General features: G+C 38.9%; 3 protein-coding genes across 12 annotated transcripts in view; 1 reads left to right on the top strand and 2 right to left on the bottom strand.

The window, feature by feature from the left end:
• The window catches only part of larp1 (La ribonucleoprotein 1, translational regulator), a 49,754-nt gene extending 48,121 nt beyond the window's left edge, over positions 1-1,633 (bottom strand). For 3 of the 4 annotated variants that reach the window (XM_020635546.3, XM_020635548.3, XM_020635550.3), the window contains exon 1: positions 983-1,633. In XM_020635546.3, the coding sequence (XP_020491202.2) occupies positions 983-1,370 (388 nt within the window). In that variant the 5' untranslated portion in view covers positions 1,371-1,633. The remainder of the gene's footprint in view (positions 1-982) is intronic. The other variant, XM_020635549.3, reaches the window with a different exon arrangement.
• An 8,117-nt stretch (positions 1,634-9,750) lies between these two features.
• Positions 9,751-16,111, top strand: zgc:56585 (uncharacterized protein LOC393297 homolog). Its single transcript, XM_020635592.3, has 7 exons — positions 9,751-9,908; positions 11,172-11,295; positions 12,772-12,878; positions 13,201-13,297; positions 13,561-13,637; positions 14,865-15,022; positions 15,686-16,111. The coding sequence occupies exons 1-7, from the start codon at positions 9,816-9,818 to the stop codon at positions 15,801-15,803; spliced, it is 774 nt and encodes a 257-aa protein (XP_020491248.1). The 5' UTR covers positions 9,751-9,815; the 3' UTR covers positions 15,804-16,111.
• A 3,068-nt stretch (positions 16,112-19,179) lies between these two features.
• The window catches only part of LOC109985260 (connector enhancer of kinase suppressor of ras 2), a 31,466-nt gene continuing 27,019 nt past the window's right edge, over positions 19,180-23,626 (bottom strand). For 6 of the 7 annotated variants that reach the window (XM_029277661.2, XM_029277663.2, XM_029277665.2 and 3 more), the window contains 3 exons: positions 23,113-23,599; positions 19,432-19,631; positions 19,181-19,338 (listed from right to left, as the gene is read on the bottom strand). In XM_029277661.2, coding sequence (XP_029133494.2) covers positions 19,291-19,338; positions 19,432-19,631; positions 23,113-23,599 — 735 coding nt within the window. In that variant the 3' untranslated portion in view covers positions 19,181-19,290. Of the gene's footprint in view, positions 19,339-19,431; positions 19,632-23,112; positions 23,600-23,626 lie in introns of all 7 variants that reach the window. The other variant, XM_029277664.2, reaches the window with a different exon arrangement.

The following is a 23,626-nucleotide window of genomic DNA, read 5'->3' as shown; positions in this document are numbered from 1 at the left end:
CTATTGTTAGCAAGCTTAGCAGCCGGTAATGCTCATGGCTTTTTCTTCAAACTGTTTTAATGAGAGGTATGTGTCACTAATGTGTGGCGTGGCTGTATGCCGAAAGAATAAACACTGGAGATGTAATAACCACTTTTTTAACTATTAAGACATCCAGCGTGTAAAGGAGGATTTTAAAAAGACTGGGTGGTAGTGGATTAATAAACACTGGCAGGGAGGACATGGGGTTAAACATACGGACAAATGAGTGCCCCGGACTTCCCAAAAAATGTTAAAAATGTCTCCACAGCATGCATGCAAATGGCAGTGCTGTAATGACCGTGATATCCTCATAAACGCAGGAGGAGCAGCATCAAATCCGTCCAGTGCGACAAAGTGACACAGACGCATCAACTTTGCGCTGTAACACAACACAACACACGAAAACGCTCAAGCAAATTAACAGCTATATTAAATTAAACTTCTTCTAATCGTGACTAACTAACGATACATAAAAAAAATATAATCTCATTACAAGATAAATCAGAGGTAAAGTAAAAAAAAAAAAAAATTTAAAAAAAACGAGTGACTGTGTGAAATGTGTGAAAAGTTGAGTTTCCGTGCAGAGTAAAAAAAAAAAAATGTCATTATTGCTAAAAGAAAGCTGTAAAGAATCTTAATTAAGGGATGTACAACTAAAAATCCGTCTGCAATCGACCACCCATGTCCACTTTGCAACCCTGAACTCCAATAATAGCCTTCTCTAGGAGGAGGATGAAGTCGGGGGCTTTCACTCCAAATATAACCAGCTTGAAAGGTAGTAACAAGAGGGCGACCACAGACGGGGCTCCTTTATGCACCTACTTGGCCCTTTTTTTGTTAAAAAATGTAACCAGAGCCATGTGACAGCTGTTTAGCAGTCTCATGTGACCACACCTGGACGTACAGATAGCAAACACAACATTGACAGCCTGTAAATCAACATGTAGGGAGGGGTACAAACCGTGGTGTGCTTGTCCATTCACGCTGACCACGGTCACCGCGTTCATTTTCCTTGTCCACGGGTTCACCTTGGGCGGAGGGGCTTCAGTAAACTCCTTTCTGCCTTTAACACCATCCTCGTTTTGTTTGTCGTCGTTGTCACAGCCTTCTTTGCCTTCTTCCGCCGCTTCCTTGGAGGTTTGCTCCTCCGTGCCGGAGAGCCCTCCCTGCCCATGGCCGCCGCCGCTGCCGCTGCTGCTGCTCCCGTGGTCGGGTATGCCCGCCTGCCGCTTGGCCCCGTCGCCCTGACCGCCCTCCTCCTCCTCCGGCTCACCGCGGATCACTTTACCGTGCTCCTCCGCTTTCGCAAGCGGGTTGCCGGGCAGGAGTGTCTCCACCTGAGTGGCCATTTCCCACCACCGTCTTTCTTCCCCCCTCAGGATTACCAGTCCTCCCCCGGCCCGAATTCGGCTTCAATTTCAGGAAAATATGAAGCTGTTCCGCGGAGTCTGTCGCTCCTAGACCAAAAGAGCTTCAGTCTAAGACGCAGAGTAGTCCGTGTTGGATTAAAACATGTATAAAAATAAAGAAACGTGTCCAAGGGCCTTTCTGGATTACCACCTTAACTCCACCACAAGCAGCAATATGGATGATCCCCACCACGCGATAGCCGGGTACGCGCACGCTTGCCGTAAAGGGGGAGTAGCCACGTTAAAGCGGGAGCGCGCTTTTAGGGCCAGGTTGAAATGGTGCTTTCAAGTGCTTCATCGTAGTAAAACCTCTTTTATTCCAATTTAAGGAGTCATGAAGAGCCACTTTTCCGGTTGTTTGTAGTGCCTTTAGTAAATTGCATAAGAATGAGGCTTTTCTTTTTTTTTTTTTTTTTTAAAGATTAAACTTAATCTAGTTTGTTAAAAAAAAATCAAACAACTGAATTTTGTATTGTAGCAGGTTTTGACAAACCCTTCCCATTGGTTTTGGGGCAGTAGAATGTAGTCCATATAATTAAAGATACAATTTAAACACATGTCCCCATTCCTACAAATATGTAAGCTACAAAATAAAATATTGACCAAAGATTGCATTTTCACCTCTCACATGTCACAGCTTCTTTAGTTCAAGAAAACCAAAATGCTAATAGTTGCAGATAAAGTTGATCTCCTCTAAGGTGGGATTTGATTATATTACAACTGTCCTTGTCTTCTTTTGAGGAGTTGATCAAAGGCTTACATAACTTAACATCATTGTATCATTGTAACATGTTTCAACAAGATTATATCAAACCTAAATATCTCTGACTTTGACTTTTGACACAAACAACCTCATTTAATTTAAGTGCTTCCAAGATACATACACTTTAAAAGTCATGTTGACTCAGAATAGTGTGAATTTTATCAGTGGGCTACTGATAGCCTATTAACATAGGAAGAGATTTAAGGCTGGATGGTGGATATTGGTTTTACTTGAACATTCAGATTAATCTATTTGTCACAGACATGTCTATCTTAATTCACAAGATGCTCAAAATCAACATTATTGGACAATTACCTGGACAATTCCTCTCCTTTTTGTTTTTCTCTTAATGTAACACATTTCTAATTGAAGAGACAGATATTAACATACAACTCAACAATGACATCAAAGCTGAATAAAGATAGGTCGGGTTAACATAGAACTAGGCTTTTAGGCCTACTTAAACATACTGCAAAAACGTAATTAATGGCTTTTTATATACATAAGTGTAAAGCATTGCCTTGAGAAAGATGATTTTTGAACATGAAACAGAATTGTCATCTCTGAATTCCCAGAAATGTTTTGGGTTAGGCATTACATTTCTTTGGCATGATATATCCTACCCTACTTGTTAACTGAACTTATCCCAACGTGTAATGTAGACCTTTCCGACGTATTTGAATGCACCACGTAGCTTTGTGTGACGTCGGTCTCCTTTAGTCGATTCCGCAATTCATCGTTACTTACCTAAATAACAATCCCTCAAAGAAACAGGGTCTCACTGTAACTATCCGATTTTACAACATCCTTTTAATGTCGTGATATGTGTATGTCCCCCACGCGTGTATTTCCTGGTACCCTGATATATAAAACTTGAAGAAGATGGGAAACTGCACCTTAACACCTCAACACTGTTCCTACACACACGTGTCCCTACAGAAAACGCACGTGTGCATTCACGCTCTCAGTCCCGGTTTCCAGAGAACTTCAGCTTGCTTTCCCTCGAGCGTTGAACTTTAACCATAACATAGCCTACCGTGTTTTAGGGTTGTGTATATGTGAAGAGGCCATTACTTTAAGTGCCCGGTATGCGTGATGTTTATGTAGTTACATTCAAACATTAAAGGGCCCTTTTTATTGTGTGTGGTTGATTATATAATAGGCATACGAGCCGGATTTTAAGTGAATGTAATTTGTATGTGTGGGCTTAAATGCAGCCTAATGTACATAACTGAGAACAAAGGTCATGACTTCTGGAAAAGAAACAAGCTTATATAAACATAGTGTAAACTTATTTAAGATGCCATTGCTGTCAAACAATGGAGAAGCTTCCCTGAAGTTTTTTTTTTTTCATAAATAGCCTTTTCAGCAGCTCCTGAAGTAGACACACTGCAGCATCATGTGTGTTTATGACTAAAGCCTCTAATATGCTGTCAGTCAGGAGGCCTACTGATCACATAGTGTAGGCTACTCTACGTTAGTGCCTCTGTAAATGGCTGCATTGTTTTGAAGGGAGCAGTAGGCCTATTGGTTGCTATTTGAATGTTGCAATGACGGGCGTGTCACTGTTCAATAAGTAGTATTTTGTGAATCAAGGTAAAAGGAAAAAGGGGTTTGACATTAAACCGTCATGAATTCACACTTACACACACTTTTTACAACTCCTCCTTGGATCAGTGCTTATCTGATGACTGGGCGCTTACTCATGAGTCATATAAACAATTAGGCAACCTTCAGTAGTGGTATACAATAGCTGTGCAACTTATTTTTTAAATAGAATATAATAGAAAAAATGAGAAAGGCTTTATTGTGCACAACATTCATTCATTCACAGTAACACAAAGAAAACACACAAGAAACACGTCTGAACTTTATGAAAAATATGACATAGACAGTAATTGACTTCAGCCAGAAGAATAAAATAAATGTATTGCACTACTAGACAAATATATTGAAAAAGAACAGAAGAAATATTACACTAAAACTGGCCCATTTGTCTGGGTGACTTTATCATTAGGAAACGCATGGCCCCCGCCAAAAAAATAATTTGTTCAGAATGTAAAACATCAGGAAAGATTTATTTCATTTTGAGTTCAGGTTTTTATGACAACTGAGTGTTTATGCATACATTATACTTGATTTAATGTAACTTAATGAAGTTCGATACCAAAGTCTGTGAAAAAGAGCATCTTCAAGCCACATCAACACTGAAATCCTCGAAATCCCACTCTTAATATGCAAAATCCCTCGGTTAAATGGGGTGTGTTGGACAAGACAGGACCAGCCACTCTCCTCTTGCTGCTGTACACACTCTGGCTGTACTTACATTTGAGTCACATGTGGGAAAGCAAACAGTGAAATGTCAGATTTCCGCTGCGATATAATGTAACAAGACACAATGATCGGTTGTGAATATCTGTACTGGGTAAAAGCCATTCCATTAAATGTTGTTTTTAAACAATTAGCAAATATCTATTTTTCTATTTAATTGTAAAAGAAAAAAATAATGTGAGTGCATGGTTGCAGCAATACATTATTTAAAGGACAGAATAAAAATTAAGACACATTCTAAAGTGATTAACTCCCCTCATAAAAAGACAGTGCCCCAACAAAATACTTTCAAATCACCCAAAATGAAACAAAAGGTCACAGTGCTTTCTTTTAAACTTGTACAGTAGAAAGTCCTTTCTCCCATTTCTAGATATGTTGGTCAGACTTTCTAAACAAGAAAGATTACTGAACTGAATTTGATTATTGAACAATGCTAAACTATATTTGCTCAGAAGAGAAGTGGGTCGAGCAAAGATCCCTGAGGTACGCCAGAGCAAAGGTTTTTACACCTCTTCTAGGGCACGGTCACACTGGCCATCCGTACCGTGCCCAAGCACGCTTCAACGCTAAAGTCCAGTTCGTTTGAAACAGTGAGACCGCTCCGTGTTGTGCTCAGGCACAGTACACTTCCTTTGCTTTGGTACACTTTGGAGAGGTGTGCTTCTGCACGGTACACTTCATGCACGACCACAAGCACGCAGGTACACAACGCTGACAGCCTTCATTGGAGAAATCCAGAGTTTCATGTCTGTATCTGACTAAAATTACACAATATAAGCCACAAAGTAGCTGTCATGATCTCTGTGTTGTTCTCCGATGTGCGTGGCTGTGTCTGTAGCCAAAGTTGTTTGAAAAGTCCTTCTGAAGTTGGACTTCAAGATACATAAGTTATTTGGTCAAAGTGAACAGATCGTTAAGAAATTTGGAATTAATGGTAATCATTTGGCAAGGTTTTTCACACCAGCATTTTATTAATATTTTAGATGTTTTGGACCAGACCTGACTCCCAATAATAGCGCAATGAAGAGGTGTCTGCTTAAAACGTGAATGACTAAAGGGTTCAAAGTATTTTCATTTTAAAATTTGAATGCCTTTGAAAACAATATTGCCACTTTCTGTGTAGTTTCTCATTTAATGGTGCCTGCTATCATAACAACAAACCATGATACAAGACTTGAGGTGATTATATGCACCGATCCCTTTGTTTAGCCTCTTTTAATCTAATATGTCTTTCTCTCTTCTGTCCTGTTCAGGCCACGTTGTGCTGTTCTGTTTGGGAAACAACAAGTGGAATGACTCCTTATATGTTATTTTATAGGCCCAAAGGAATACTGTTGGGAGCAGGTATAATTTTGGAAGTTTGTCAAACAAAGGTATTGCAGTAGTAGCTGTGTGCTCGTAATTTTAAAGCTGGATTTCTTGCTTCCAAAGGAAACAGGCTATCCTAATAGACAGGATTTCATTTACACATAGGCTAACCTTAATGTATTTACCTTATAACACACATGAATCTGTGTGTGACTGTAGAAAAAGCACTTCAGTAGCAAAACAGCGGTTTTGAAAATGCTGACAGAAAACACCTTTCTGTTGTGTAGTTTGTTTGTATAAATGCCACTCATTCTCAGAGTCACACATACATGTCTGAATGTATGGCCACTGAGGTGTAACAAGCTTGAAACACTTCTCTCATGTCTAAGTTTCTGTCACACACCCTTAAACCACATAATCGCTATACACACCCGAACGAAAGCCTTTGTATTCAGACTCTGTAGGTATTGACATGTAGACATACCCACACACACCCTCACCCTGGCCCCTCACTGTAAACAGGCTGATAATTGGTTCAATGGCGACATTCTATTCTCTGCGGCCGATGACACTGGTGACATGTAAAGCTCTCGGGCATTGTCCGGCTCTCTGGAGCTCTTTAGCAGTGTAATCGCCAGTGAAATGGCAATGGGCCACCAGGATGAAAACACAAGTCAGCAGCTGGTCAGCAAATCACAGCTGAAAGCTTCTAAATGGTGGATTTGCCTCATAAGCAAGACTAGCTTGGGGGGGCCTTTGTGGCTTTGGTTTGTGAGTGCATAGAGTTGAAAGGGAAGAAGTTTTTCATAACCATTCATGTAATTAAATTACATATCTCAATAAAAGGCTTTTGGATTAATAGCCTATATATTTACATGGGGTTTCTTACACTGCTTGACCACCTGTAAAATGTAACCCACAGGGACAATTAAACATTATACTGTCAGTAACGGAAAGATGAACTTCATCTTGAACGAGTCTGTGTTTTTTTTTAAGATGTCCATTGATTGTTTGTTTAGTTTGCCCCCCCCTTCTCTTACTGCCCTTTTTTATGTGAGAATCTTTTTATATGATGAAGCTCTAGTCAAGGAAAATGGTCACTCTCAGTGTTGAGGGAAAAAAGGTGGATTATAAAAGTAGAAAGGATTTTTAAACTCTTGTATTTGGGCAATCTTATTGTTTCTTTATCTTTTTTCTTATTTTCAATAAAAAGTCAAAAGTTATCTCAAGTTAAACACAAAATTTTAAACACCTGCTTTGTCTTTTTATTATTATATTTTAAAATAGAAACCATGTACTTCTCAGTGTGACATGTACATTTAGAAGAAGCTAAAAAGATTTTGAACATTTTGACTTTGAGTTTCAGGGTCATATCTTATGTTTTATATTTTGTTTTTACTTTGGCCAGTAAATATGATTTATGTTTTCAACTTTTACATAATGGTATGATTATGTGTGTGATTCAGTAGAACTGAAATGTCCCTTTCAGATTAAAGAAGCATTCTATCTATTTGAATGACAAGTATAAAAGTTATTTGATATGACAAGCAGTTGGGAGGAGGTTATGCTATATGCATTAAAGAACACAACATTTCTAACCAGGGCTAATATCGCTGTGTTCTTAAACGCATATAGCAAATAAATATGTATATCTTTGGGAGCCATAGTGTTGTCAGTCTTTATGCATCATATATTGTGTTTTTTGACAACTCACCCCCTGAATAAGTGATGTGCTTTTCTTTTCTGACTTTTTCAGGAGGGAGATTATGACATCATCATAAGGCAACAACATGCCGAACATAAGAAGTGATCAATATATGTCCTTTTAAGAAAGAAAAAAAGTTTAAAAAAAGTTTAAAACATATTTATTAGCAGTGAGGGTGTGCACACGAGTCAAATAGAACTCTCTCTTTCAGTGTCCATCTGTTATAACTTCTTGTATCTGAGAAACCTCTGTATGATGTAATGGACCCAGTCAAATAGGCAACTTGAAATATTGTGGCAACTCTAACACACCACCTAGTGGTACTTTAGGACAGACTGGCCTCAGTTCTCACTAGGGAATTAAACACATTTTCTTGTCACATATCAATTGTATCGTTTTTGTCACTTTACATTTAGTTATTGTTGTGAGCTACAGATGTCACTGTTAGTTTTTTGTAGTCTTTTTTTCAAACACAGTATTTTAACTTCATTTCCTTTTTCAACTTGTGTTTTCTAATGCAAGATTAACATTTGATGTTTTTTCACTGTTTTTTGTGGCGGTATATATATATATATTGCTTTATTGCTGCTGTTTTGTGTGGATCCCTTTAAGCTATTAAGGTAATCAATTAGGGACTTAATAAAGATTTTTTTAAAGTGTCACTGCATATTTTCAAGTGAAATTAAATGTCTGTGTGTGGAGATTTACACCACCTTAACTACATTTAAGAGTGTGTTTTCCAACAGGACAGCCACAACAACAAAAAAACTTCTGTATTTATCAATCAATTGAGGCAATTGTACTTCTTGCTAAACTTAACAAAAGTCTGTGTCTTGTTGTGTAACTCTCAATATCCCAAAGCATTTCTGTCAGCGGTCTCTACAACTTAATACAACATGCACAGTCTTCTATCAAAACCCTTTAAGCTACACACAAGCACCAGAAAAAAACCTAGTGTGAATTCTGCAACTGTGACTCAAATAGTGAACAAGTTTAGTGAATATCATTAACTGTAAGCCCTGCATAAAAGACAGGGAAAATACTGATGTTTTTGCCTGTGCTAGATTATCACTAACAGGCTAGATCACTTTTAATGTTTTTATTGATCACCTAAAAACACTTTGTTTATGTTTGTGTGGCAAAAGTAAGTAATCAAAGATCATGGACAGAGGTCACAAAGTCCTTTACATCAACAAAATACATACAGCCTAATGAAAACAGGAACAAACGAGTACTTTATGGACTGACATGATTAAATCCTGTTATGAACAGGAACAAAAATAAGCAGAGTAAAACATAGATCAGAAGTGGGACTGAGAGCAGGTGTAAGGTGTTTGACCTAAGCGAACAGGTTAGTGAATACAGGTGAATTCACATACAGTATAAGCACACACATTTTCACTGTGTATGGAGCAGCATTGGCTCAGTATAGGGCCTTGGGTTAGAAACCTAAGAGTTTCCAGTTGAGTTCCTCATTAAAGGTTTGCTACTATATACTGCCTCTTAAAATGCAAATGTAATGTTTGTGCTTGGTTTACTTTATTGCCTTAAGCGATGGTGTTGATTAATATTTAAACTCGTCCTACTTCAAAGGCTTTACAAAATTTGGATAAGCAGTTAAGCACTGATTTGGTGATTCTATAAAGACCTTCAAGTAAACCTAGTATTGTAAATTTGAAGCACTTTATCATTTTATTTCTAAATAACAACCACACCACATAATTTAGCTTCCTCAGCGCATTTATATATATATATATACACATAAAACTCCCTAAATGAGTCATCCAGTAACCACAGCACTATATCTCCATCTAGTGGCCATACATGAGAATGTGTGATTTAAAAGTGAGTGTTTTTTCTGCTCGTGCAACTTTTTAATGCTTAAATTATTTCCAAACTCCTTGCACATTATGCAGAATTGAAGAGGAATTTCCTGAAAGCAGACTGAAACAGTAAAAATAGGAATAATATGAAACACTAACGTGCCATGGCATGTTAAAGTGTATAAAGTTAGTAGTATTAAAAGTCATTTGTGTTATGCCTGTGGGGCGTGTGTCTCTTGTAGCAAAAATAAATCTTCACAAATTTCTATAAAACCCTATTCATATAATCTTAGAATATGCCGTCCTAGCACAGCATGTTGTGACACGCTCAGTATTTGTCTCCAGATGGGCGGTGCCAAGTAGTTTCTACAAAATCCCTGCCGATTTCTCTGTTGTTGTCATTTCTGCAGGGATCTCCAACATCTGTGTTTCTCTCCTCTGACCGAACAGCTGAAATGGCGTTAGATGGTAAAGTAGCGGTGGTGACAGGAGCAGCCATGGGGATAGGAAAGGCAATGACGGAGATACTACTGCAAAACGGTGCCAAGGTAAAGTTTTTTCCTTAGGGGAAAAGCTCACTTATTTGTTTGACACCAAGGATACCACTAGTTTATTGTGAATCTCTGGGTAATAATTAAAAGTTTATTCACTCTAGTAATGCAGTGAAATTTATGCGAGGCACTGGCAGCCTACATTCTTCTTGTTTTACTCTGTTTTGTACTTTTACTCTACTAAGACAAATATGCTAGATGTCTTCTTTTTTTTTTTTTTTACACACCCATATTTTCCTGAAAGTAAAACTCTTCTTTGGTCTGTATTTTAAGTCGTATTTAAAAAAAAAATATTTGGACTAAAAGAATGTGTAAACATGTCAAAAAACCCTTTTAGGAGAGTGTTGTGTAAGACATCTGATCTCATTTTGCACTGTTTTTTTTTACTGGAGTTTAGAGCTTCTATATGCCACATACCATTCAGTTTACTTCTGAGTATATGCTACTGAGCATATACTCAGAAGTGTGGAAATCAAGTGATTTCAAAAAAACTAACCATAACTTTATCAGACTGTGGAGTTTTCAACAGAAAGCAAAGGAGTGGTTCTTTGAAGAAGTTAGCATATGGGAAGCAGATTGATGACTAACTAATTGTGTTGCTATGACTCAGCACGAGAGTACAGACCCAAAAGCACAACTCCGGACACACAAGCACAATCCAAACAGTCTGTAATTGAGATATTGTATACTCAGTCTGAGAGAAGGAGTCCACTGTATTGCATGTAACAATCTAAAGACCTTCTCTAACAGCACAGACCTCCATTTGTGGAGTGGCTGCAGTGCAAGAGTTTCCCTCTACTTTGCTAGAAGTTCAGGTAGTATGTAACGGAGGATATACAACACGATTATGACTCATCTTTGAAAGTATTTCCTGCCAGCTTGCTTCATTGGGTATCCATCACACAGTGGAGCATCAGTGCCGTGAGAAAAAGAAGAGACGTAAAGAAGAATTAACAAACAGAAAAATTAAATGATATCTAATGAGAGATACATAGACAATAATAGAAACAATACTCTGAAATATACCAGAGAGCAAATTAAACGCTAAACCACAAGGAAAGCAGCTTCGTCATCCAATATCATCATAAAGCTTAGACAAGATGTCTCTGACACCATTTAAACAAAACAAAAATAATTAGAACCTCAAAGATCACAGTATGATCCATGACAGGAATCGTGTTTTAGACTGCATTAGTTTGAGCTTGATGTGACTAATAAACTTGCAACAATTGTTTAAGTTATTGCTCGTCTTTGTTGCAGGTAGCCCTCCTTGACTTCAATGAAACTGCTGGAAAGAGTTTACTGGAGGCTCTTAAAAAACAGTATGGACAGGAGAAGACTTTATTCCTCACATGTGATATAGAATCAGAGGAACAGACCAAAGGTAAACACAGACACACACACACACACACACACACACACACACACACACACACACACACACAGGAACATTGTGTGCCATAGATTAGTTTTGTAGTATATGGTATCAGTTCAGTCCAAAGTGTGAGAAAATTATGTGCTGGACTTAAACTTCATGTCAATACAAGTAAAAGATCAAACACACCCTGAGGTCTTTATACATTTACATTGCCATTAAAGTTCAGTCAGGGGTTTTAAGGTTGTTTATTTAGAACACACTTTGTGATTTGTTAGTAATAAAACAGGGTTGTTAAGGAGGTTACAACTTTGTGAATGAAAATAAGTTAGGCCTTTAAAACTGATCAGGTAACTATAGAGAGTCAAGGTTTCTCTAAGAAATGCTAAGGCCAACAATTCAAACTTTTTTTACTGATCTTTTTCAGCGATATGCCTCTTTGCTTGTTTGGAACTAGTTAGTCTCTTTGCCATTGGACTTGTGATTTTCTTTTCTTTTTTTTTGTGAAACCTGAAGTGACCATTTTGAACAACAGGACAGTACTGTGCTGTAAACTTGGGTGTCAATCACAGGTATTCACAATCAAAATCATGACCTGCTTTCCTGTCACTCTAAATGGGAGCATTATTTCTGAAAATGTACACCTGGCTGTATGGAAAAAGACTTAAGTCAAGAAATTGAGACAGATGTTTCAAGTTCTATTGAGGCAATAAATTAACTGAGAAGTAACCTCTGTCCTCATTTCACTTCCTCAAACAAACTTATCTAGAAACCAGCACAATCTCCCCCTACTGGCCTTTAAAAATATTGCAGGTTGGAAGCACATCAGAACTGGCTTCAATTTTGAAATGGGTGGTAAGGGTTAGAGAGGCTACATCCACTCCTTACAGTCTATGGCAAAGACTGAGGACATGATAATGACCTCCTCCTTCAAGCCCATCTATGACCTGATAGGTGGACTCTTTTAGAATCTGTTGGCTCTACTATAAGCCACAGTGAAGAGTAGGGAAACAAGGCACATTATCAATAAGGCAAACCAGAGATTCAATCTTGGCATGGTCTTCTCATAAAGCCTGGTGTGACATCAGTAGCAATGCTGCACTTTTGAAGGGCTCAACTGAAATTAAATACTCTATTAAAAGTTGACGACACACCCTAGATTGAATGATTTACAGATTATTAGTTATAATAATTAATAATCCAAAATTTGACATCTGTTTACACCATGTTTTCTACAATAAGCAGTCTAAAAACCAATCATAATCAGATTACTATCAGAAGAGGGGAAATGAACAACCTCACTAGAGAAGCTGGAAGTGGAGAAAATAAAAGAAAATGCTGTAAAAAAAACTATTTAATTGATTTATGGGATATTAAAGATTTTACAGATTGATTTTCTGTTGCTTAAGTAATCGATTAACTGACTAATTAAGTAAGTACTGTAGAAAGACCAGTTAATCACTAACGTTTTTTTTTTTTTTCAAGCTGCCTTACAGACAACAAGAGAAACCTTTGGAGGAATAGACATCATGTGCAACAATGCTGGCATCTTGAATGAGAGTACTTGGGAGAAAACTGTCTCAATCAACCTGGTAAGAAACAAACTATGTGAATTACATGTATTCAGTTACACCACTTCAACGAGGAGATTATGTAACACATTAAATTTGCAGTGTGTGAAGTACTGCTTGCTCAACTGCAGAAGAGGAAACTCAATGTTGCTTTCGTATCAGCAGTTAATGCGAGAGGAAATCATTTAAGAAATCTACATTCATCAGGTTTTACATTGCGTTTGACTTCCTCTGTTTCATGACACAAGACAAACTGACAAAGAAATGCCACCAAAGTGTTCATTAACAAGAAAAGACCTTCCTGCTTTCAACATTAATCAAACCTGACTTTCCTGGGTTGTAGATGGGTGTTATCAGGGGAACGTACCTGGCTCTGGAGCACATGAGCAAGTTGAACGGAGGTCAGGGTGGTGTCATCATCAACACAGCCTCCATGGCAGGTAAAGCAAACATGTGTTTAAATCTTCCTGAAAACAACACTTGACGAGTTCACTTCTCTTGAATGTAAGATAGGATTCACAGTGGATTGTGTTGATAAAATTAACAGAAACTTCACTGGGTGCAAACTTGTTTTAAAAATCATTTGAAAGAATCTGAAAAGAAAGGGTTTGAATTCTGCAGTTATAAGTACAGATCCTTAAAGAACATGTAACTGTATCAACACAGTAACAACTCAGCTGATTCATGAAACCATATTTTGCAGGTCTAGGTCCTCTACCGAGCTGTCCTGTCTATACAGCCTCAAAGCATGGTGTGGTGGGTTTCACTCGAGCCATTGCGGTAAGTACCCTTGTTTTAAGACTAGACAGATGAATATCTCTGAGATCTGTGTGTAAGAATTAGCGGGGAATATCGTAACCAGCAATCAGATTTATTTTCAAGTAAACGTAAAGAAATGTTGCACACTAGCTGGTGATCACATGACAGCCAATATTAGAAACTGTCATTTCAGAATCAATTTACCTCGTGCATTGATTTGGTCATTTTGGTTACAAAAGGAAATTTTCATGTTGTGTGAAAGATCAGAATTGTCTAATCTACTATCATCTCCTTCTTTTTTTTACTGCTACCTATCACAACAGTCAGCAGCAACATACACGTTCTATGCCCACAGATGAGCTTTTGTGTGTCTGTTATGATGATCTTATGATAAGCATCGAGTTTCTTGGTTACCTGGCTGACAAGTACAGCCCCATGACTGGCTACCCTGAGTTGGGCTGCAGCATCTTTCTGAACAGTACTGAGTGAGATGTTTCAGACTCTATCTAAAGCGTAATGGATTTGCATTGCGTGCAAGCTGACCATAGTTAAGTCTATCATGCTGACCGCTGCAAACGCTAGCCAGGTCATCAAAGGTCACCTCATAGTCTCAAGCACGTTCACTAACCGGGAATAACAAACTGGCCTCATTTCGGGCGGCTGTGATTCAGTTGGTAGAGTCGTCGCCTCTCAACCGGAAGGTCGGGGTTCGATCCCCAGCTGAGCAACATGTCCGATGTGTCCTTGGGCAAGACATTTAACCCTGCATTGCTCACGCTGCTTCGGTGGCGGTGTATGAATGGATTAGTGTTGTACTTACTCTCTGATGTACGTCGCTTTGGATAAAAGCGTCTGCTAAGTGAATTGCAGACTTGTAGAATTTCACTGGCTGAAGATGCTGCGGATTCCCTCTCTGTGGATGGCGGCTGATGATTTGAGGTCTTGCTTGTAAAACTTATATTCATAACATTAGATAAGCTTATTAGCTATCTTACTTGCTCACAGAGGTGCGCTGATTGAATGAAACTCATAACTAATGCATTTCCAAACACTCAAGACAACCTGATTGTTCCTCTGGTCGTTAGGACAGATCGACAGATGGTGATATTTTACCACTGATTAACACCTGTACAGTCAGGGTGAGACTAGCAAGGGATGGCCACTCTATCCTTGAATATAATGCTATAGGAAATTGTCCAACAATGAACTATACTGTAATTAATTGCATATTTGTATGCTGTTTACCAGGCTGCCTCCTCTGCATTGGGTTACGGTATACGTATCAACGTCCTCTGCCCAGGTTTCGTCCAAACTGACCTTTTCTCCAACATTCCAGCCAGACTCGGGAAATTTTCCCTCTTGGCTGATGCAACCAAAAAAATGGCAGAAAAAATGGAAACGTTAAGGTCAGTTTTACTTCTGTTGTTTTTTTAAATAAAGTGCCCCATTTGTCATGGATTACGCTTGTTTAGTTAGGTAATTCCTTGTTTTGTTGCTTGGTTGTCATTTTCTGTCTTTGGTAGTGCTGCTTGTTTCCCTTGTGTATTTCTTTATCTTAATGTTTCCTAGTTTAGTCTTTAGTGTTTCCTCTTTTGTTTTGTCATTTCTTATCCTTGTGTTTCTCGTTGTTCTTGTTACATTCTTGAGTTCTCTGTGTTGTCTTCAGTGTTTCCTGATTAGTTTTGTAGTTCTTGTCCCCAGTGTTTCTTGTCTTTCCTTCTGCCCGTGTGTTTTTTTCCTCCAGTTTTGATTTCCCTCATTGTCTTCACCTTCTTGACGAATGTACTTTGTCTTTGAGTTTTTATAAATAAAATGTATTATTCTTCTTCTTCTTCTTCTTCTTCTTATTATTATTATTATTATTATTCACCTGTTTCATTAGTCTCACCTGTAGACATTTAATTTAAATCGTGAAACCTTAGCAAGTTGTTTAGACTTCCATTTACTACATTATCAAGCACACAAACTGAATGTTCTCTAAAGTAGATGATGTGATGAAGTTCCTCATCATGACCTGGTATGATCAGTTTAACCTCTTAACATTTGAAGTGACTACATTTTAATTCCAGTGTGTCAGAGGTAGCAGAGTGCCTCCTGGAACTGGTGGTGGATGAGATGAAGAACGGGGAGGCCTTCATGGTGCTCCCTAAATCCAAGAAATACATGACTTTTCCTGTACTCCTGTAGATCCTGGCCATGTCAGACTGTACAACGTATGGAATGTATCAGAATATTTTCTATATTTTAATTTACTTTGCTAAGGCTAATACCCAATTATTACCTTTGCTATTAACTACAATAAATATGAAATTTTGTCTCTTATGCTATGTAACTGACAACTGGGTTGACATCACTGATTGTAGCCTCAATGGTTGACATGTCTCAGTTGAATTGGACTTTGAGTAATAACTTAACAAATCGGATATATATGTTATTCTGAAAATTGTATAGTCTAACTCTTGTTTGTTGAAAATATATGGATTTTCATAATGCTGTGCTTTGTAGATTTTTTGTGTAAAACCGTAAACAGTGATGGAACAAAGTGACACAAAATGTTTATTTGAATGTGTTTTAGCCTAACCTATGTTTTTAATGTTTTTGATGTTGCAAAATAATTTGAATATAGCCTACATGTTTTGGCACAACCATAACCACTATAAGGGAACAACACAGTACTGTTGGTGGTGAGTATCCCCGCCTGTCAGGGTTCGATTCCCTGACGGAGAGTACTTGATTTTTGCACCTCATGGAAGGTGGGATCTTGGTTACAGTCGGTTGTAGATTTGGCCAGGGAGCTTCTTTTCAGTCCTGCAAAATGTATTCTTTTCATTGTCAGAGACAGCAGAGAAAATCAGACTGACAGCAAGGAATCCCTCTTCTTCCCTATGAAAAGAAAGGTCACCTCTCCATCACAGCATAGATTTGGTTTTAAGTTGGACATTGGACAGGCTTTCCCGCTGCAGCCAGCGACGTTCGTTTGGGCTACTCGGTCTCCCTGAAAGATGTTAGGAGGACGGTTACCTCAATTCCTGGCACTTGCCCTTACCTACCAGAGACTGACTAAGGGGCCATCAATAAATAACTGTTTCATGGAGACATAATTGTGCAATATTTATTACTGATGATTAGCCAATCTTAATCCTTAACATGCACAAGTGAGACACACACCTTGGTATGTTACATATTTGTGCTTCCTATATTTCAAATACAGATTTTTGTAAAGATAATAAACTGCAAATAAACATAGACGATGCCTCAGTAACGTGACACTGAAGGTGAATTTTGAAGCCCACTGATGGCAGTCGCCATATTTGAAATGTTGTCTCAACCTCCCTCCTCATGTTTTTGCACTTCTTGCACTTTTGTTAAGCTTTTTTAAAAGCTTCAAGGTCATGTGACCTTTTATCCTCAAATTAAGTTATACACTTTATCCATACTTTGATTAATGAGACAAACCTTGTTTTAACACATGTTCTTTATATACTGTCTATTTTTATTATCAGATGTCAAATTATGTTCTTCAAATAGCTTCCGGTCATTTTCAATTCATTCTATTATGTTCACATTCATTTCTAATGTTAAAACGTTCATAAACAAATAAGACATGTCTCATTGTATTTCATATTGTGCTTTTTATTTAATAAATTTAAAGAATATATAGATATAAAAAGCCACAAATATGCAATATAATAAGAAACTTAAAAGTTGAACGCAACAGCAGTTCCTTACAGTAACCTGAAGTCAGGAAGGTTTTATATATGATTAAAATGATAGAGAAAAGGAAAAGTCTTAAAATGGGTTTATCTCAGTAGACAGGCAATAAGTTAATCAAACTCCTCCAGATTAAGAACTTCAAAATGAAAATAGCCATCTTGTTTGACCTGGGTGTGGGAAGAAAAGTAATTGTCACCAGAGACCTAAGGGTGAGATGGAAAATGAGATACAGGACTGGACTGGTAATCTGGCATACCCAGGAACTCTCCCAGGTGGGTCAGTGCACCTTTGTGCCAATATAATCAATCTTTGAATTTTTATTTGCTCAAGACTGACCCACTGAGTAGGGCTGCAATTCTATGAACATTATTTTATAGTGACAGCAGCTGGCCTGATCACGTCTTCCACAGGGACTGAGCTCGCACTTGCCTTTGACATTTTTCTATTAGCTGAGATCTTGGAATGAGACAACTGTAAGATGTAAGAGCTCTCACACAGGGCTCACTGTGACACAAATCATTTTGATGTCTCTGGATCGTCTCAGAGACAAACCAGAAAATGGACAAAATCTCCCTTTGGTCTTAACTCGTGGTAAATAATTTAAAATAATCAATTTCAGCAGTCTTCTTTTCCCGCTTACTTTTTACATACTTTTACTTAAGTGAGGATATTGTAAACTCCATACTTACCTCTGACAAAGTCAGACAACAAAGAGTGAATTTTATCTGTGTCTGTGCAGAAGTTGAAAATACTTCTAAATGCTTGATTAGTTTTCTAAAAATACCTCTGATAAATGTGATAATGAGGAAAAACGATTAACAATGGCTCCTATGTGTGCCCATGCCATACTTTATTCATAAAAAAAGTCATGGAGCTACAATGTGGCACACTTGTGCAATGTCAGTCAATTTTCAAATGGCATGGTAATGTGTTTTAGTTATACAAAGCATGCTTGTACATTAAACACTTAATAAATACAGATATTTCTCTTCTTGTAGCCAACACTAAAAAAATCTTTAACTCTCTGGGTCAAATTGCAAAATAAGTCTTTAAAACACAAAGTTGTGGTGGCAGGAAGGAGGGTCAACGACAGTATTCTCCAGACCAAACACACTCAGAAATACAAAACTGATTTACAATCAATTAGGTAGACGGCATGCATACAAAAATAGACATCTATTCTGATCACTCCTTCAAAATGTACAATACTCATTTTTATTGCCAAGCGTTCTATTTTTTTGTGTGCTCCTGTTTCAAGGGATAGCTTGCTTTCTGTATTACCTCTCATCTGTCTTGGAAAAGTACAATGTACATTCACAATCACTGAGGCACAGCACTTGATTTACAATTTGTACAAGTACCCCAAAACATTGTGTAGTCACTGTTGTAGTTTAATATTAAATATGTATATAAATGCTTAACTTCCTGTACACTCATGGAACAAACATACCCTTAGATCATACATACATGCATGTCAACATGTTGTGTACATCCAAAATAGCTTCTGCTTACTGAGTATTTGTACACAACTGCAGCATAATGTTCAACACAATTCGACAGAAGGGAGGGGAGGTGGCCATGCATGCGAGCGATGATTTACAAAGCTCTCCAACAAGTTTTGGACACAAACGCAAAGCGCCTAAACCCTGTCATAAACCCTGTGACTTTGCAAGATATTTTGTCAGCCTAGATCTCTTTTTTGCCTTCTGTAACAGCCCTCATTTATTATATTTATATATATTTATATATAGAGAGATCATGAGCAGAGGGGCAACAAGTCTTTGTGCTCCTCCATGCTGACCAAGGGTGAAGAGTAGTTAAAGGAAAGGAGATGTAGAGCCGAGCAGGGAAAGCTTTTTGTGAAAGGTTTTTTCGGTGCCTTTTATCTCCAGCAGAGGGATGCCGGCTGTGTGAGGCACAAGCAGAGGCAATACGTTAGGTTGAATCAGCACACTGATCTTCACCCTAAATAACCCAGTGAGCGGTGTGTGTCTTGCAGAGGGACATTCTGTAAGGACAAAGGGTTGACATCAGTAATCAGTTCATGATCAATACATTCTGGGGTTACATTTATGAGCTATGCTGTACATGGCGGTTGTACCTTGAGTGAGCTATGGAGGACCCTGAGGCGATGAAGCTTGTCATTCAGCAAGGGGTCGTTAACTCTACGGACAAATGAGCGCTTGTACTCCAGGCGACTGGCCGATCTATGGTCAGCCGAGGTGGACAGACTGGTCTGCTCCAGAGCCCGGTACAAATCTCCCAGAGAGTCCGCCTGCATCCTGCAGTCCCGCCCAAGGCCTGGATAGAAGGAAACCAACAGAATTCACCATAAAGTGCACCAACATTATCATTAAGGAGAAAAGAGCCTGCTATTTTTTTTTTTTGCCTGTTCTATGCTGAACAAACACATTTCATAGACAGGAACTTCAGCAAAATCATCTTAGCAGTGAATGTTTCACTTAACCATTATAAGATCCTAAAGGCAGCCTCTCTCTGCCCACACATTCACACAAACTGACTGTTTGCTACCTGCCCAGCAGGAAATGGCAGACAGCCGAGCAAACAAGTGGCTGGCGAAGTGACTCAAAAATAAATCTGACAGCAAGGGCAGCGGATTATCCTGACAGACATTTTCCTGGAAAGAAATGTTGCTGTTGAGTTTTTGCGGATGAATTTGTTTCCTGATGACAGTGCCAGGGTTTAAGTGTGTTCAGGCGACATGCAAAGACTGAGATGAAGCTCTGTCTATGTGTTGCATAAAGTGGTGGACATGTATCCGGTATACTTAACGCTAAGTGAAAGTGGTTTAAACACAGTGCAGAAACACTCTGTTGCAAGTTAAAGTCCTGCTTTGAATATTTGATTAATTAATGTTCTGTATGGTAAAAATAGGAACATATTTTTTTATTCTACAAAGAGTGTTGAAACTGTTGCAGCCCTCCTGCAGTGGTGAATATTGTTTTTGTTTCGTACTTGTCATTGTTATTAATTATTGTGCTTTTTTTTGTTTTGTTTTGTTTGTTTGTTTTTTTTTAATTGAAAAAAGCAAAATAAAATATTCTAAAAAGCGTTAAGTGTCATTTCAGAATCATTCAGTTGATTCTAATTTGAGAATGTTGTGTATGCTGGGATCATCACATGTTTTCTTAATTTGATTAATGAGTCATTACAACAGTTTTAATTGTCTGTTGTTTTAATTAATGAATCAATCCATCACTTCAGGTCTCACTGTATGTACTGTGGCCTGGTTAATCCATCCATCCATTATCTATATCACTTTTCCCGTTCCAGGTCGCAGGGGGCTAGAGGTGTTCCCAGCTGTCATTGGGCGAGAGGCGGGGTACACCAGTCAATCACAGGGCTGACATACAGAGAGACAGACATCCAGCCACACTCACACTCACACCTACGGGCAATGTAGAGTCGCCAATTAACCTAACAAGCATGTCTTTGGACTGTGGGAGGAAGCCGGAGTACCCAGAGAGAACCCACGCATGCTGGAGGAGAACATGCAAACTCCAAACAGAGAGGTCCTGTCCGACGGGAATTCAAACCAGGAGCCCCCTTGCTGGCCTGGTTAATATTCCTTATTTGATAAGCTTTTGAAATATTTACGTGGTGAAGTAACATACCAATACATAGAGTTATTTACAGTATTTGATTAAATCCACTTAGTCACTGTCCATCATTGTTTGATGGGTGGGCTTTTCAGATAAAAAAAAAGGTGGGAATAAAACATTTAGTTTTAAGTCTTGATGCTGAAAACAGAAGCAAAAAATAACAAAAACTGTCAGTAAATTAAAATGTTTGTATACGTACAAAGACCCTGCTAGATTAGACAGGTGCAAAAAAGGAATCTTAATATATAGAGACATCAAATGTACGGTAGTTTAATTGTAAGTTAAGTACAGTTTTAATAATGCTTTCACACATTATATATCCACTTTATACTCTGTTTTACTTCTCGAAGCTTCATTAATGTCTTTAGTCTTATTCCCATCCCTAATATTTCCTTTTCATATTAGTTCTCCTTAGATACCTCAATTTTTCTACTAAACCATGGTCATATACAGTATGTCCTCTCCCTTTACTCAGAGAGTAAATATACAGATTTTATGAAAGGCTCACATGATGCATGTATTACATTTAGTACATCATTCATGTCCCTGGTACATCTCTTCATCATGCTACAGTCTTTAGGGAAAATTGGATCTACAACATTTTGTGCACAGCACATACATTTTCTAATAAATTGCCTGGACCCATCTTGTCTCTTATTTACACACACTGCCCTCTGTTGGCATAAATCTAATACTGCACTAATACTGTCTACCCCAACACTAGTACTAGCCTCTGACTCTGTTAGCCGTCCCTTTACTTTGTGTTTTGGAAGTGGGGTGGTTCATGCTGAAGCTTTGGGGCCGAGCTTTGAAATGTATCATGCTTTATTTGCCGCCTGTTTTGTGCTCCTTTCTTGTATTTACAGGCAGTGGTGGAAAGAGTCAACGGTGGAGCAGTAGATAAATGAGGACAAGGAGAAAGGACCCTTGGGCGTGTTTTTTTTTTTCCTGCTCAGGATTCAACACTAATATGGGCTGAAAGGATTCCTCCTTACTTCACCATTCATATATTGCCGAGAGGCACAGTGACATCTCGATTGTGCAAGAGAGAGACAAGAAGGGAGAGAGAAAGACTGAGCGTGAGTGTGTGAGAGAGAGAGAGAGTGGACTGCCAACATAGATCACGATCAAATAAGACACTAAATTTCATCTCACTTAGACAACTGCCCCGGAGGTCTCAGAGGGGCTGAAAATGGGCTGGCTGCAAATCCAATCCAATAAAGCAATAATAGCACATATTCAACCTCTGACATTTGCTGGCTCTGGCTGCATGTTAGCAGCTTTAACTAAATAACCGACGACAAATACGCACACTTGCTCAACACTCTGCAGATGGAAAGGCTGATCTGTGTGTAACAGTGGACAAGAGAATTAGAAAAGATTAATTGATAAAGTCTAATGTGTTATTCCTTTATCTCAACTCATGCTTTCTGCATCGGTTCCCAATATTAATCCTCTAGCACAGTTTGAACTGATTAGGTTTATTTGTATACAAGGGAAATTTAAATGTTTTCCATGAATGATAAGAAAATGATTCTGACTCTTTGTCCTTCTTTGTATAGGAGGTGCACACATATGTCCATACTTCATTACAGCTGAGCATGCCAGAAAAATATGTAGTATGTCCCATTAATTGTATGTCAAACATATCATTATGTTCTCATTTTGCAGTATGCAAGTCAACATGCTCTCTAGCCATTCTGACCCATAATCCTTTGCAGAGCTGAAGAGATGTCACATCAGCTGAGCCTCAGAGAAAGCACAGGCTGATGGGCTACTGATACTCACTGATATACAAAAGCGTTTCAAAGTTCAAGGCGCAATTCTTTTGATGATCTAGTATATCCCAATAGTTAGCAGACTGCATGCAAAGTGCATATCACATCAGGGCAGCTGTAGTACAGATTTTGGTGAGAGTGCTGGTTGGTGTCTTTTTTTCTTGGATCTGAGTTGAATTTGTACTTGTACCAGTACAACCTGTAAGTGTTGTAGTATTTGAAATCGGTCTTGGGACTTTTGGTCAAACTACAAGTAGCACTGATGCACTGGCTACTTCTGTCATTCTTTTTACGTCATTTACTGCTTCCTGAGACTCCCCCCTCCAGTCTGACAGGGCTGTCTGTTGTTCAGGTAAAAACATGTAATGCTCAGATTCTGACCTGTGTCCCTGGGTCGCTCCAGTTGGTAGTGTCGTGGCTCTCTCTGATCCGACGTGTTGTTGGTGGCAGACAGGATGGCGTGAAGCCCACTGTCTCTGGGTAGCGTAAAACTGCGCTGCTTTCCTCCTGCATCTGAGTCGATGCTGGCCCTGAGCGGCAGAGGCAGGGCTCTGTACTGCTCCTGCAGCAGGCTTCGCTGTGCCGGCAGGGTGGACTGTCTGCGGTACTCCATCGCTAGCTGGTCCCTGTCCTCGGAGATCAGGCTGCCCTCCATGGGAAATGTCTGCAGGTAGTGCATCCTGGCGTTGCTCTCCATCTGGTCCTGCCAGGAGTTTCTGTGGACGCTCGACTTCTGCCCAGGGGACACACCGTTGTTGCTGCCGATGCCGTCCAGAGGCTCAGAGTGGAACTCCTCATGGGAAGAGCGGGACTGGAAAGTGTCTGAGGAGGAGAGATGGCCCCGTTTGGGTTCCAGGTAGGGACTCACCTAAACACAAACAGATGGTTAGTTAGT

Source organism: Labrus bergylta, chromosome 14 (assembly GCF_963930695.1).
Source record: "Labrus bergylta chromosome 14, fLabBer1.1, whole genome shotgun sequence".
Classification (NCBI taxonomy): Eukaryota; Metazoa; Chordata; class Actinopteri; order Labriformes; family Labridae; genus Labrus; species Labrus bergylta.
This window is presented reverse-complemented; position numbering and strand designations above follow the sequence as displayed.

Coding starts and splice junctions, on each gene's coding strand:
- zgc:56585 (XM_020635592.3), top strand. CDS start 9,816: ATGGCGTTAGATGGTAAAGTAGCGGTGGTGACAGGAGCAGCCATGGGG. Junction 12,879..13,200: donor AAACTGTCTCAATCAACCTG/GTAAGAAACAAA, acceptor CCTGGGTTGTAG/ATGGGTGTTATCAGGGGAAC. Junction 13,298..13,560: donor CAACACAGCCTCCATGGCAG/GTAAAGCAAACA, acceptor CATATTTTGCAG/GTCTAGGTCCTCTACCGAGC.